The following is a 14340-nucleotide window of genomic DNA, read 5'->3' as shown; positions in this document are numbered from 1 at the left end:
CCCCCAAATTTTGTATTATACCTTTCTGAAATGTCTGGGCACTATATAGAAGGCTATGGTCTGAGCAGCGGCTGACATGGGCAAGCACCTGGGTTAGCGCGGTAGGCTCGAAAATTATACTCAGTACTATTGCAAGTCTGCCATCTTTGGTCTTAATTGTAGGCTGATCTCCAATTTTAAAAAAGCTGTGCTGAGAAAGAGAAAAAAATGTGATCGAAAGAGCAGCAAACTTTGACTCGAGTCTAGTTCCAACGCTGCTAAAGAGCAGTTTTGGCAGTTTATCATATCAGAATCTTCAGTTCGGTAGGTTTATAAAGCTTGGGGGACGCATTTTTATTGATAGACGTGTTACTGTATATGCTGGTTTGGGCTGGCATTTTACGGAAATTATACTTATAGGCTAAATAAACTACCCCGTGTAAAAGTGGGAGGGAAGAAAGGCTGTATCCCAATTGAAGTGTTGTGCTAGATTCAGTTTTTAACCATTTTTAGTAGCCACTGTAAATTGAACCTACTCTGACCAGAGCCTTGTTTCTAAAAAGAAAGCTTTGTGTTTTGTACCCTGTTTTTATTACAAACGGTAATAAGTAATATGCTTCAGTATCAAAGAGTAACCCTCAACCCTACAGACCCTGCTACAAAAAGCCAAATGCCACTTCCATCATTGCATTCGGCATTGCACCATGTGATCCCAAATGGCCGAATGGAAGTGTGAAGTATAATCCACAGCAAGCACAAACTTAGGCTAGATGGTGATGCAAAATAATGAGACTGGCTGTCATCAGTGTTTGGTCTCGAGAGCCAAACATCCAGATATCAAGCAAGAAATTCACCTCTTGTAGAAATACTCTTTCGAGAATATGTGGTTAGGAGACGAGCACTATCTGACTGCAAACTGCTTCACTGGTATATCCCATTGGCTCACTGTGACACCATGAACTAGATACAGCTCCCCCAAAAAGAGCATTTGTTCCAATCACGAGATTCTTCTGCCCCAAAGTGTATACAAAGAAGCCATGCTCTCCTTCCTGCCCAACCAGGACGAAGAGAGAGAGGCTACCGAATATGTTTACTCCGGAACCCGTATTTCTACAAAAGCTGAATTTGCCTTTTTTCCCTAAATTTCAAGGCTCTCTGTTCCTATGAAAATGAAACCTTTGAGTGACATGCCGATGCAGACGGCCAAGTTGAGCTGACAGTCGTGTTCAGCGCTACTGTCGACAGGTGATGCCTCAGGTCATTGAAAACAGGCAGGATGGGTGAGCAAAGCTTTGGACAGCAGCTTGTCAAAAGCTTCACTTCACCTCTCATTAACCTCCCTGCACATGAATAATTTTAGAGGCAAGGTACGTTGGACAAGGATAATTCTGAATTTGATTGACCGCCACCATTGGGCCATTTTCTGATTGCGGCAAGTGGCACACAACTTAACTGTCGGCCCGTTGCCTCCGAGATTGCTGGTGCACAGAGCTTAATCCGGCCACTCTGTTTCTCGGGCGAGGCCGTAATGGAAGGGCTTGTGGTAGAGCTCCGACTAGGTTGGCAGCAGATTGTTGATTCGGTCCCATAGTGACTGCTGGGGAGCTCTTTGCACTGACAATCGTCCCGACATGCCCGTCACATCGGCATCAGGAGTTAAAATTTGCAGTGATTTCGTTTTCATTTTTTACAGGAATGGTGCTGTGCCTTGAAATTTTACAAGGTAAAACCGAGCACTAAAATACAGCTTTGATAAAACTTTCAGCCTACTCCATGGAGGTGCTGGTTAGAGGGTATCCAGATGTTTGTGCCACCCCATGTATTTCCAGTTTGTTTTAATGCGAAAACATTAACTGTCTCATGAAGCGAGCCAACGTCATCAGCTTTGAAACCGCGCCAAACGGCACCTTAAATCCTTTCTTCGAGTGAAGCCAGCTCCCAGCTATGAGACCACGCAAAAAGCTAGCCAATGGCACCTAACCCTGATCCCAAAGGAGCGGAGTAAAGCTGATGGATCTTTGGCTTCAGTCTTATTGGCTGGCACGCGTCGACGAGGTTCCCATTGGCCGTTGCGCGTCAGTTTCAACGACTGCCACCCCATGGCGCTGCATATCCGTCAGCGCGCCGCTCACCCAAAACGTCCAAAGTCAGAGCAGCGAGGAAAGGGGCCCTCTTCTCGCTGGCAGTGTATGCCGCTCTGCCATCAACGCAAATATGCTGCAGACGAAATAAGGGAGCAAAAGAATGACGTACATGCTTTCGCATTCACAACTCATAAGAAGTGCGTAGGTGTACCTCGAGTTTTTTTTTTTATTATTAATTTTGCATTTGTATTTTAATATGTTTGTCCAAGCCTGTGTCATAGGAAGATGCAGTGCATTCTCGAAGGAGGAGTGCTGACTAGTGACTATCTATAGCAGGGGTGGCCAAACCGTGGCTCGCGGGCCGCATGCGGCTCTTTCCTGGTCCAAGTGCGGCTCGCGGATTCCTCGTAAGGGGCAACCCCCCCCCCCCCCCCCCTTCGCCCCTTTCCGCGTTTCCCCAGGAAAATAAAGAGATTTCAGAATAAAGCACACTGCAGCTTGCAGTTTGACAGCCTTTTACTCCCATACGTACAGTCGTACAGCCTTATGCCCCCATACGTACAGTCAGACTCTGAACAAAAATTAAGTTTGCCCCCCCCCCCCCCCCCCGCGGCTCTCAGAAGTTCCATGGTTTTGTTTGCGGCTCTTAGGCCAGGCCAGCCTGGCCACCCCTGATCTATAGCCACCTTGGTTGGGGATGGCAGAGGAATGTCTTCAGATGAGATCACAGCAATTCCACTGGGTGCTTGAAACTAAAATTTTTGGAGATTCACATTGGTATTGTATTCTTTGTCTTGTATGCCTTGCATTTGCAGGTATTTGCAGGCAGGCAGGTTGACGATTTATGGGAGCTGAAATAATGTTTTTTTTTTATTGAAGTTGGCCTTTAATAATAGCCTGCTCATATTTGCAGGCTTCTCAATGCCAACAGCATATCATGCATCAGGAAGGATATGTTCCGAGATCTTCACAACTTGAATCTGCTGTAAGTGTATTGCAGCGCTTTTTGCTGTCTTTCTTCAGCTGGTAATGGCACTTTATTTCTGCTGTTCATGTGCACTCCAACATCTCCTGGAACAGGATATCTTACACACTAGTTAAACCGGAGATGAACGGATGAGAAGAAAGGGACAAACACACGCGTCTCAACTGCTGACATACTGTTAGCTGTTAATTGACATACAGGAACCGGCGTTGCCACTAGTTGCATTCTTTCTTCTGTTGCAGTCCTCAATTTGATAATTTTGCATGAAATAGGACCAGACAGGTATTCAGACAGCTTGCAACAAGGTGTCTTATGTCTCGAAATAAGTTGAGCTTCTGGACATATGAAAAGCAATATGAGACAGCATGCAATAATGCAGCATCACTCAGAGCAAGAAGATTCAAGTCAGAATACTTTGAAACTCGGGTGAGAACATACTATTCATTTTTTTATTTTAATTTTATAATTATTTTCACATTTCCATGTTTGCATACAGTGTGTAAGTTGACAGAGTGAGACTCGCTTTTCCAGAGCTAATTTTATTTTTGGTGACGATGCTTCGTGCAGCGTATGGTTCCTATCAGAGCCCCAAGTATGGTAGGCTAAAAGGGGGAGGTGTGAACGATTGCGCAGGTGAGAGCGGTCTCGTGATTCAGCATATGGAGGGAATTATCATCGCTAATTTGACGGCAGTGCCTTCCTGTGCTCCTAGTAAGTGGGCTTACCATGAGCACACGATGGCATTGTGACATTTGTGGCGCTACTCTCGACTTGCAGGTAATACTCTGCCCTATAATGTCAATCGCAGGACCACTCTTGCTCAGTGGGTAAAGCAAGCAATTGTCAAACCACCCCCTCTTAGTTCACTATACCACTATTCATTCAGCTCGCGTTTCAGCTTTCATGTTCTTTGTTCATCGTGTTTGCCTTGTTTACCATCAGCCATGACTCTCGGCAAAAAGCGGTCTCAGAAAAAGTATCTTGAAATGTTTTGACTTAAGCAGTGCACAGCAGAATTTCGGTATATTATGGAATGAAGAAAAGTCGAGCAATTTTCATTCTGCGCAGTTTGTGAATGCAACTACTGATCTCCACTAGGGGGCTGGATGGTGCATTGAGCAGACAGGTATGAAGCCACCGGAAGTAAGCGGCTTGTCCCAGAAGCGAGCACTTGACAGTCTTTTCAACTCTCCCGAGTGCTGGTTCATGGCACTGAAGTTTTTATTGTCATATCAAGAGAGCCTGCTTGTTATGCAGTAACCAGTGATTTCCCTACACTCCCCCTAGGGGGGGTGTACATCCCCCTTTGTTTTTCTGAAGGCACCCCCTTAATTCGCAACAACTCCTCTATTCCCAATGCCGCCGCCCCTCCCCCCTCTAACCTTCCGCCTAAGCATAAAAATTTAGACACCCACCCCTAATTTCAATTCCTGGGGAATTGAAATTAGCAGTAACCACGCATGCAGACCTGAGAAGTCTCCTCAAAAGCCATCCGGTGTGTACATTTTGAGACTCTAGTTAATCAAGACCTTATTATCGGGATTTAAATCAAAGCGGGATTTAAATCAAAGCGGGATTATTGAGACCCATCCAAAAGCACAAGAAAGCATGAACCAAAACATAGACTGAATACACTATGAAGCCCAGCAGACACCCGACTTCCAAGACAAGCATCAAACTTCCGGTGACTTCACCTGCACCAGGCTCGGAGAGCAGCTATGCGCCATCCAGCCCCCCTATAGTAGAGATCAGTGACTGCAACCTTAGCATTTCACATAAGATTGCCAGTCTCAGATTTGGCGCAGGTGTCACATTGGTTTTATACGAAATCCCAAGTTCCGACTGCCCTTTATCGGGACAGCCCCTGGATTGGGATCTGGTTTGCCATTCTTCGTAGTGCAATGCCAGGTTTGCAGATCAAGAACTCTCCACTCATCTGAAGTGGGTGTAGTTCTTAAAGAGTTGAAAGAGCCCAGAGGTAGCTCCTCGAGGTTGTTTTTTTTTTTTGGTGCCTGTCAGCTGTGCCTCACTGGGAAGAGTATTCCCTGGAATAAAAACATTTGTGGAAGAATGATGGTAACCACTTGCGTGTGGTACTCATTCGGGCAGTGCCCCAAATGATAATACCCGATGTCACATGCTCCCGTGTTCCCGCTAGCTGTGGTTAAATGATACATGTCATCATGAGGTGATATATTCACATGATCTAGGTTTTGCAACATTGTTCAGATCACTAAATTTGCACAACTTAAATTGTGAGAGATTAAGCTACTTTCGTGTAAAATGTCAGGATTTCCATGTGTAACATGTCTTGAAGCTGCCAGTAGCTGACTCAGGTATCGCTACAATAAGGAAAAGACTGATTTTGCCTGCTGTTTTCATTTATGTTCTTCTCAATCATAGCCTCCCACTAATCACCCCATTCTCTAGGCTGTCTGTTATTCTGTGTTCCAGTGCTGGCAGGTCTGTAAATAAACCAATTATTTTCTCACTTATTAATTTTCACATCATTCATGAAAAACTACTGGCACCCATGGCATCTGAAATTTGTCTTTCTCTTACAGATCTCTCTATGACAACAACATTCAGTCATTGGCTCCCGGCACCTTTGCATCCCTGCAGAATATCCAAACACTGTGAGACTATGAAAAATTCCTCATCATCGCAACACTCTTTTGTTATATGGGTTTTATTTCCAAGTCACTATACTTAGCTAATCTGTAGCTGTAGGTCAGAGCAGTACCACAAGCTATGAAGGAGCTAGTTCAAGGGCAGTCAGAATGTGGTTGATGTTGACGACACTGACAGAGGTCAGACTCAGCTTGCTTGAAATGAAAGCAGTCTGTCTTCTAAGGCAGTTTCAAGAGAAACCGTTCTCAAGGCAAGGAATCTTAATTGACTGTGCTTTTTCTTGAGGCTGTCTGTCCGCAAACTTTTGCCCACCACCATGCTTCCCACATGCTCCGAGTCTTTCTCAAATTTAGTGATTTGGTGGTTTTCGATGACACTCATTAAGTGTCTAATTGGAACCGAGATCCGGACAAAGTGGTCCCAGACAAAATAGTTCAGGACAAAATGGTCCCGGACAAAATGGTCCCAGTCAAAATGGTTCCAGGTAAAGTTTGCAGCAAACTAGTTTGCTAGCTCTTCTGAGGTTAGTCAATTGTTTGTACTACTAAATTCAAATAGAACAGAGACAAGAGACTGTATTACTGAATACCTCAGTTATGACATTTTAACCATTTTAAAGTTCATACATTCCATTTAAAACACCTTGCGCACCAGTAGCTGAGCCAAGAAAAGAAAAAATATAATATAGAAGTAATTATATACAAGTACATACATGGAATAATGTGTCCATAGCACGCCATTACAAATGTCTGGTATGTGCATAATAATCTCTTTGATTCATAGTGTACATGCAGTTTCTTTCTACTCTATTGTACTAATTCGCAATTTAAGAAAATACTTTCACAAGCTGCATCTATTTTAATCTCACACCTCTACTATACCCCGTTTCATACTTAAAGGAGCTGTGCAACGATTTTAACGTTAAAAGAATTGGCATCTTTTGCTTTTGATATTGTTCACCTTGTCACATATGACAGAAAACACGCCTCCTTTCATCGAAATGTTGCGATTCCGCCACATAATAGCGAGGCAAAACTTACAATATTTCCCGACCTGCAGCCGCGAGCGGTGGCCATGAGAAACACACGGCGTGATGTCAATGAGAAATCTTGTAGAAAGATAGCAAGTTGTGCGAATACCTGCTTAATAAAAGGTAACTTTTCTATAAATCTTGTTGTTCCAACATATATATAAATGCGTCAAAAACCTGGTATCATCGACAAACTTTTATTATACGAAGTTTTAGTGGCGCTATCTATCCTAGGTCCACAAAACCGTCAGCTCTGTCTGCTACCGCAAACAGCCGCCAGAAACCGGAGGGGGAGGGGGACAGGGCCGGACGGGTATGTGCGGACCCGGATGAAACTTTCCTCCTTTCACCATATTGTTCGCGCTGCACCCGCCAGCACCAGGTCACGCGGTCGCGAGCGGATGAGTTCTCGCTGCTCACTGATGGCTCTAAAGAGAGAACTTTTCCGGAACTCCGCGCCTACCCCCTCAACGTCACTGCGCATGTGACCCGGCTTGAGAGGCGGCAAAAACCTGGATCTTTTTCATTTTAGAGCGCAGCTCTTAGGCGCCTGTTTCCGGCTTGAGCGGCGTCGCCGTCGCCGTCGGCGTAACCGCGCGGTGCATTATGGGTAAATTTTCCCGAAGGAACCCGAGGTCCTCCCGAAGGATCTCGGGTTCCTTCGGGAGGACCTCAAGAGGACCTCGGGATCCTTCGGGAGGACCTCGGGTTCCTTCGGGTGGGCCTCGGGAGGACCTCGGGCTCCTTCGGGAGGACCTCGGGTTCCTTCGGGGGGACCTAGGGGGGGTCACGTGACGATGACGTCATCAGTGATGATGACGATGACGATGCGGATGCGTCACTGATGACGTCATTAGTGATGATGACGATGACGATGACGATGCGGATGCCAATGACATCATCGGCATCCACATCGTCATCGTCATCGTCACGGATGACGTCAGCGTCACGTGACCCCCCTGGTCACGTAACCCCCCCCCGAGGTCACGTGATCTCCCAGGCCACGTGACCCCCCCCCCCCTTCCGAGGTCAACTGACCCCCCCCCCCCCCCAGTACCCTTCCCTCCTCCTCCTCAAAAGCTGCGCTCTATTTCGGCGTTACAGGGAGTTAGTTGTAAACGGCTTTCATTTTTTTTTTAAATAAAAACTAGGGTATCTAGGCAAAATCTGTTTTTTGTAGTTCACTTCAGAAGTGTCAGGCATCAACTTCCACAATAATTTAAGCAAAGCCCTGAAATTGTTGCACAGCTTCTTTAAATACAACATTGTCAAAGTTGCTGGCGCGAGCATGGGGCTTGATCTTGTTGATCATTTGCATGTGTTCTCGTGCAAACCAAACCATAGATGAAGCCACGTGCTCGCGCCACTAGCTTTGTATACTAAGCAAAAAATGGAGTATAGGTTCACTAATGTAAAAATGCAGCCCACACTACGAGCTGATAGGACAGTGTTGAAAACAAAATTCACTAACATTTGCCTATCTTTTTGTATACGCTATCACCGGCACGCCCAATCAAGCGCAATGTGCGCATCGCGACCTCCTGCTTGTAGTCTACACGTAGTATCTAGCGACTTCTAGGCCCCAGCTTTGTGCAGGGCTCTGACTTATGCGAATAGGAGCCATAGAGCCGAGTAAGCGAGAATAAATATTTAATGAGCTTATGAACTCGTTTAGGTGTTTTCTAAAATATATAGTATACCGAAAATCTTAAATACCTCAAAACTACATATACATTACATGTGTGTTGAAAAAAGCTTCAAAGTAGCAGTTCACTAAAACTATTAAAGAGTGCCCGAAGTATAAAAAAATCACTTGGGACCGTTTTATCCGGGTTTACATATCGTCCGGGACTATTTTTTCTGAGACCATTTTGCCTGGGGCCTTTTTATCTGGGACCATTTTGTCCTACACCCATTGGAACCATACGTTTATATGGTTCCAATTGAATAATTGGAACCATTCCAACTGAATAACTGATTTTTTGGTTATAGAAAAAAAAAAAATTATTCAAAACTATTTAAGGGTTTAATTATCTGAAGTGCTATGTACTGCAATAAATTGCCCCCTCAGCGGCAGTGAGTGATGCATAGAATTTGCAGGAAAAGTTTGGCCGATGTTTAGTGAAACACCCGGTATAGGAAAGGCAGAAAATGGAAAATTTCTTTTGCTATATATCTGAGACTTAGAGGTACCCTCTGGAGCTTGAAATTAAAAGAAGAAGTTTCATTTCTCCGCATTTTCATGAATAGCCCTTTCTATTCATAATAACAATCTTTTAAGCATTTTTTTTAAGAGCCTGAGAAGGAATGACCTTACTGTTCCTCCCAAATGTTATGTCGTCTTGTTTCTTGGTTTAGTTTTGTCGATAATAGTTTTATCATTTTGGTAATGATGTATCATAATTAGAAGGGTAAGTGAAAGGTGCTACCTTTTAGTCTGGTCTACAAACTTACCACAAGTTCTTCTAGGCTGTCCTTTAAACACTGCCATCCTGCACCCTGTGAAAAATATAAACAAGCGTGTCGCAATCCTGACATTTCTGTCATTCAGAAACTAGAAGCTGCAGTGTTTTTTGGAAAGAAAGTTTCTGGTAGTCTCAGGGCAGCAGCCAGCTCATTATTGGTCAGTGTAGAGGGCAGACGGAATGGGGCAAGGGAGAGAGCGGATAGGCAAGGCTCTGTAGGGTCTAGGGGTGGGGATTGAGTGGGAGAGGACAACGTTATTGCAATGTGACCTTCCACTGCTGGTTTAGATGCAGAGGCAAGCAGGAAAACAAAGGAAAGGGGGCCCAGACGACATTGGAACGCAAAGAAAGCAGTAGAATCAGACTAAAAAAGCTAAAGGGGGAGACGACAGCGGAGAAAAGAGATCCAAAGGGGTCGAAGCACTGGTCTTTGTGAAAATCATCATAGAGATCAATGAGTTAAAGCAAAATAATAAAAACAAAAGGCATCACATGTTGAAATGGAGGAAGCATTCTGGACGAGGTAGATAAAATAAATCATTGATAAAGCTATTCTTGCTGAATTTCTGAAATGAAGAATTTATCAGCACTGGAGACTCATAGGATGAAGAGCTTATATTTGATTTAAGCCACTCTATGCTTCCAAGGTTCATTCGGAAAAGGAGTAGGGTATTGAACTTACGAGTGAAGTATACATTCAGTGTACTTTTTGTAGCAAGAAATGGCAGAATCACTTTGCAAGATGTACAATGTAAGCATTTCACAGTTTTGTCCTGGCTGGATCGGCTACACCTCCACGGGCTTAACCTCTTAATTGTTTTGGACGAGCCTAGCTTGTCAACGTGCAGTTGCCCCCAAACCATTCAGGATGAGTATAGCTCGTCCTGAATGGTTTGTGTCCTTCTTCTACTTTGTGTTTTTTAGGGGCGAAGCTCCTTAGGGTCTAGCCTTGTCCAGTGTACGTGCTCACATCGATTGCCATCCCATTTGTCTTCTTAAAAAAAGAAAAAATGTTTGCGCAGTCGACAGGATTCGAACATGTGCGGGGAGACCCAATGGATTTCTAGTCCATCGCCTTAACCACTCGGCCACGACTGCGGGACGAGTAGGGGGCTTTGAGATGTGGTAGTAACTCAAGAGCTGGGGTTTCTGTCATGGATGAAACGTTGCATGTAGCCGCTCAACGTCTATACAGAAGAGGGCACTGCGGTGAAATGCGTATATAATCGCGTTAAACTTTGCATGCATTGGCTCAACGTTTATAGATGAGAGGGCGCTGCAGTCAAATGCTCAAGTGCGTATATAACCACGTTGCATACCACACATTCTCTTTCTGACATAAACCGTTGACTTACCCGGTGGAGATGCGTTCCCATGACTTCTAGCGGATCCAAGCTGATCCGCTAGAAGAACCACAGGCTCTGCATTTCACCGACCATAAAGCAGTAATAATGAAGTAGAAACACAACCCAGAACTCAGCACTACCTATGAAAATAAAAATATCAGCACCATCAGCACTACCTGTGAGCAAAATCAGTATCATCAACACCACCAGAGCTTCGCCCCAATCAACATCATTCACCATATGGAGATGCGGTCATTTTTTTTTTTTTTTTGCACTGTTTTAATGCTATATGTTTACGAGTGTAGCTCATCTGATTTCCCCGGTTCACGCACTGAACTGTTTTGGACGAACCAGGCTCGCTCATGGCTAAGTTTGAGGCTTTGCCAACAGATGGCAGCACTGAACTTTAAAATGTTGCTCCCATTTTTTTGTAATTAGAAACTTGATTTTGAAGGCAACACATGTAATTTTGAAGACAACAATTAAGCAGTTGAAGGTCAGAAATTTCCCAAAACTAAAAGCAGTTAAGGGGTTAAAGCCTCGGGCTCTACCATTGATCCGTCTTGGCTGCCACTTTGAGACCACAGAGAAGTAGTAACTTCTTCAGGTTTTTTTAAAGCATGAAAGGCTTTCTAATGGACCCCCCCCCCCCCCCCCTTCCAATTCCAAACTTGTGTCTGTCCATTTGTTAGTGCATTTCCTGCTAAATTTAGGGGGGAAATGAACATTATGTGACCTGACGTTTCATGGCCTACACATCAATTCAGTCTTGATGCTAATTTTAGCGAGGAAACTGACGTCGAGACCTATATGCACTAGGGGTGTCGCGAACTTTTGTCAAACCAGATTTTTTGGTCGAACTTTCGGGGTTCGACTGGGTCGAACCGGTTCGACTTTGTGGACAGTGTGGCCAGACCTTGATACAAGCATGTCTAGGTTTGGAGAATTTTTTTTTTATGCAAAGGGTTATTTTATTGTGTGAACAACTGCAATTAAAAGAAACTAATTCTATTCACTGAAGAAGTTAATAACTTAAATTTTAGTACTGTATTGACTGAAATAGCCGATCAGCGCTGCACTTAATTCATCTCTTAGCCATTACCATCCAATCCGAAGCCAACTGGCCAGCCTGTCGCGCATGCGCACACGAGTCGAACCTCAATACAAGGTTCGACGAACTTTCCACTAAAAGTTCGAAAAAGTCTAACCTGGTCGAACTCGAACCGCGGCCGGTTCGCGACACCCCTAATATGCACCAAGTCTGTTTACCCACTGGAAAGGTTGACGTCACATGACCTATGCATCAGTACAGTTTCCCTGCTAAATTTGGTGTGGAAAATGATGTCACATAACCTATATAACTCTTAGTTTCACCACTAAATTTGGCGGAAAAATTTATAAAAACATAGCTTTTTTTCTTTACTTCCTCAAATCACTGTTTAATGTCTTGTTAACACATTTAAACGATCACTCTCGAAATGCTGCATTTTATGCATTATAGAACTTTGGTGATAAAGGTCGCTGCCAATTTTTCTTTACACAAGCTTCGGCCGCCTTCATGTTTTGTTTGAGAAGCTACGGTGCCATTCACGCTCGGTCAATCCCACCCTGTCGGTTTCCTCCAAACGAGAGAGAAATATCTCGGCAGCATAACACCAAAATATTAAAGCATACTTTTTCTGGCCTGCTGTCACCCTTTTGTGTCAGCGTTTGGATTGTGTGAGGAACTTGTTAAAAATACAGTGTAGACCGCATATAACGTATGTCGCGGGAGTCGCGAAAATCCGCACTATAAGCGGTACCGCGCTATAACCAAAACATCCATTTTTCAGGCCAAAATGCATGCCCTCAGACAACTTGCCTTTGTAAAAGAATTTATTTTATGTTCAATGAAAAATAAAGCTTAGTTTCTTTATTTCACCAGACTAGTACACTTCTCTCTCAAGTATGTCACACATTTTGAAAGAAATGAGCGACTTTTGCCTGGCGCAGCCTTTTAACGGCATCGCGGGCTGCGGACGGACGTTGCGAGCGTTCAAGATTGCTAACCCTAATCACTTTTCTCCGGCGATGAAAACGCGTGAAAATTCGCATCCTTTATACGGTACGCGCCAATAATACCTTCAACTTGAGCACAGGCATGAAATGCTCCAAATAAGAAATCCGGGCGATGTTCGAAAACACAAATGCTTAGAAAGCACCACTGTAGTCGAAGTAAACAAACACGACGACACGGGCGTTTCTGCCGTCTTGAGAGTGCCGCCACAACATCACCGCACGAGTAGGTGGATCTTCCCTTCTAGTACGTGCTGGGTTATCATAGCGACACACAACGAAAATTCACAGTCAAGGATAGCGCTTTTACGCGGAACGGTGAGCTTCTACCGCGCCTTCTACGTCGACGATCAAAACCGACGCCATGTTTGCGGATAGAAGCAGCCGGCCGCAAACGAACACTTCTCCTCGACCTGCGATTGGTCTGCCGTTGCGGTTGTTTCCAACGCAGCGGAGGGACGCACGCATGTGAACGACACGTGCATGCGTCCCTCCATCGCTATGGCAACTGAAGCCTCTCTCTTCTCTTCTCCCCGCTTCTTCGAGCAACCTCCTTGCCCCGCGAGTGCCGCTTGCGGCTCGCGCCGTTATCTAGTGTCGCACAGGGAAGCGTGCTCTCTGCGTCGGTCAGTCGGCGCGGTCGTTGGGCTGTTCCGAAAACCGCACTATAACCGGTATTTCCCTTCGCGCACCTGCACTTTAAAGGGGCCCTGCAATGACTTTTTGACTGGTATTTAATTTGCACTGAACCTGAGCGTACTGAACGTAGTAACTTAATCCAACTTTTCTTTTCTCAAATTTCGCTTTATTTTAAAAGTTATAGGCAAATTAGAATTACAAAAACAAGCAAAAAATAACCTCCTTCATGACGTCGTAGGTCCTGGCTTGAGTGGCCTTGAACTAGAGGAGGAGTGGGAGGAGTAGTGAGCTCATCGAGCGTACACAGCTGCTGCACTCCGTGTCGACGGCTCGAGAGGGCGCCACTAAAGCACGTGTTGGATACGCTGTATGAAGCGGGCGGCCAGGGCAGCTCGCATTGCATTTGCTGTGCGACTAATCACTAATTCGGCATAACACTTCATTGGCCACAAATGACAGCAAACACAGGGTAAAGATCAGTTCAGAACAGGAGCCACTTCGCGCTGACGCACCGCCAAATGGCCAAATCGCCAGCAGAGCCCGCGCCGAAGGCCTTCGGAACGCTCGGAACCGGTCGGATTCTTGAGCCGGTATACGACCACAGCGCCGCCGCATACATCCGGGTCCCTCCTCCGCTCATCGTTCGTCGTAGCCTCATCCCACTAGCCTTTTCTAGTATGCGCCGTTTTTTTCCGCCGCTTGGTGGCGGGCATGTCGACGGGTCATTTCTCGTTTCTGTACTTTCTAAACTGCATTTGTTTCTTTTCTGATCTAAGATAGTGAAGAAAAACTACTTTCATACATAATTGAAACTGTTCGCGACACTTTTATTTTGTATCTCGACTAAAAAAAAGCTCTTAGCGGCTTTGACCAGTGGCAAGCCCAGGACCAAAGACGTCACATTTTGCGCGCTTTCGGTACCGCGGGTCGCCCTCGTCGGTGGAGGAGGTTTCCGCGTCGTCCGGTTAAAATATGACGCACTGATATTTAGTTACTCTCTCCGTGCTCGCTGGCTTGCCCGAACCCCAAGAGACGTGGAAACCGCAAAAAAGGTAGATGCTTAAATATGATTGCAGGGCCCCTTTAAGCGGTATATAATTACATGGAGTTCTATGGGAGGAGAACC

General features: G+C 45.1%; 1 protein-coding gene across 5 annotated transcripts in view; it reads left to right on the top strand.

Annotated features, from left to right (window-relative positions):
- Positions 1-14340, top strand: part of LOC8054077 (protein slit) — a 133253-nt gene that overhangs the window by 66717 nt on the left and 52196 nt on the right. For all 5 annotated transcript variants that reach the window (XM_042287278.1, XM_042287277.1, XM_029991536.4 and 2 more), the window contains 2 exons: positions 2977-3048; positions 5613-5684. In XM_042287278.1, coding sequence (XP_042143212.1) covers positions 2977-3048; positions 5613-5684 — 144 coding nt within the window. The remainder of the gene's footprint in view (positions 1-2976; positions 3049-5612; positions 5685-14340) is intronic.

Source organism: Ixodes scapularis, unplaced genomic scaffold (assembly GCF_016920785.2).
Source record: "Ixodes scapularis isolate PalLabHiFi unplaced genomic scaffold, ASM1692078v2 PGA_scaffold9__187_contigs__length_104089568, whole genome shotgun sequence".
Lineage (NCBI taxonomy): Eukaryota > Metazoa > Arthropoda > Arachnida > Ixodida > Ixodidae > Ixodes > Ixodes scapularis.
The sequence above is the reverse complement of the archived record's forward strand: the minus strand, read 5'-3'. Positions and strand labels throughout refer to the sequence as shown.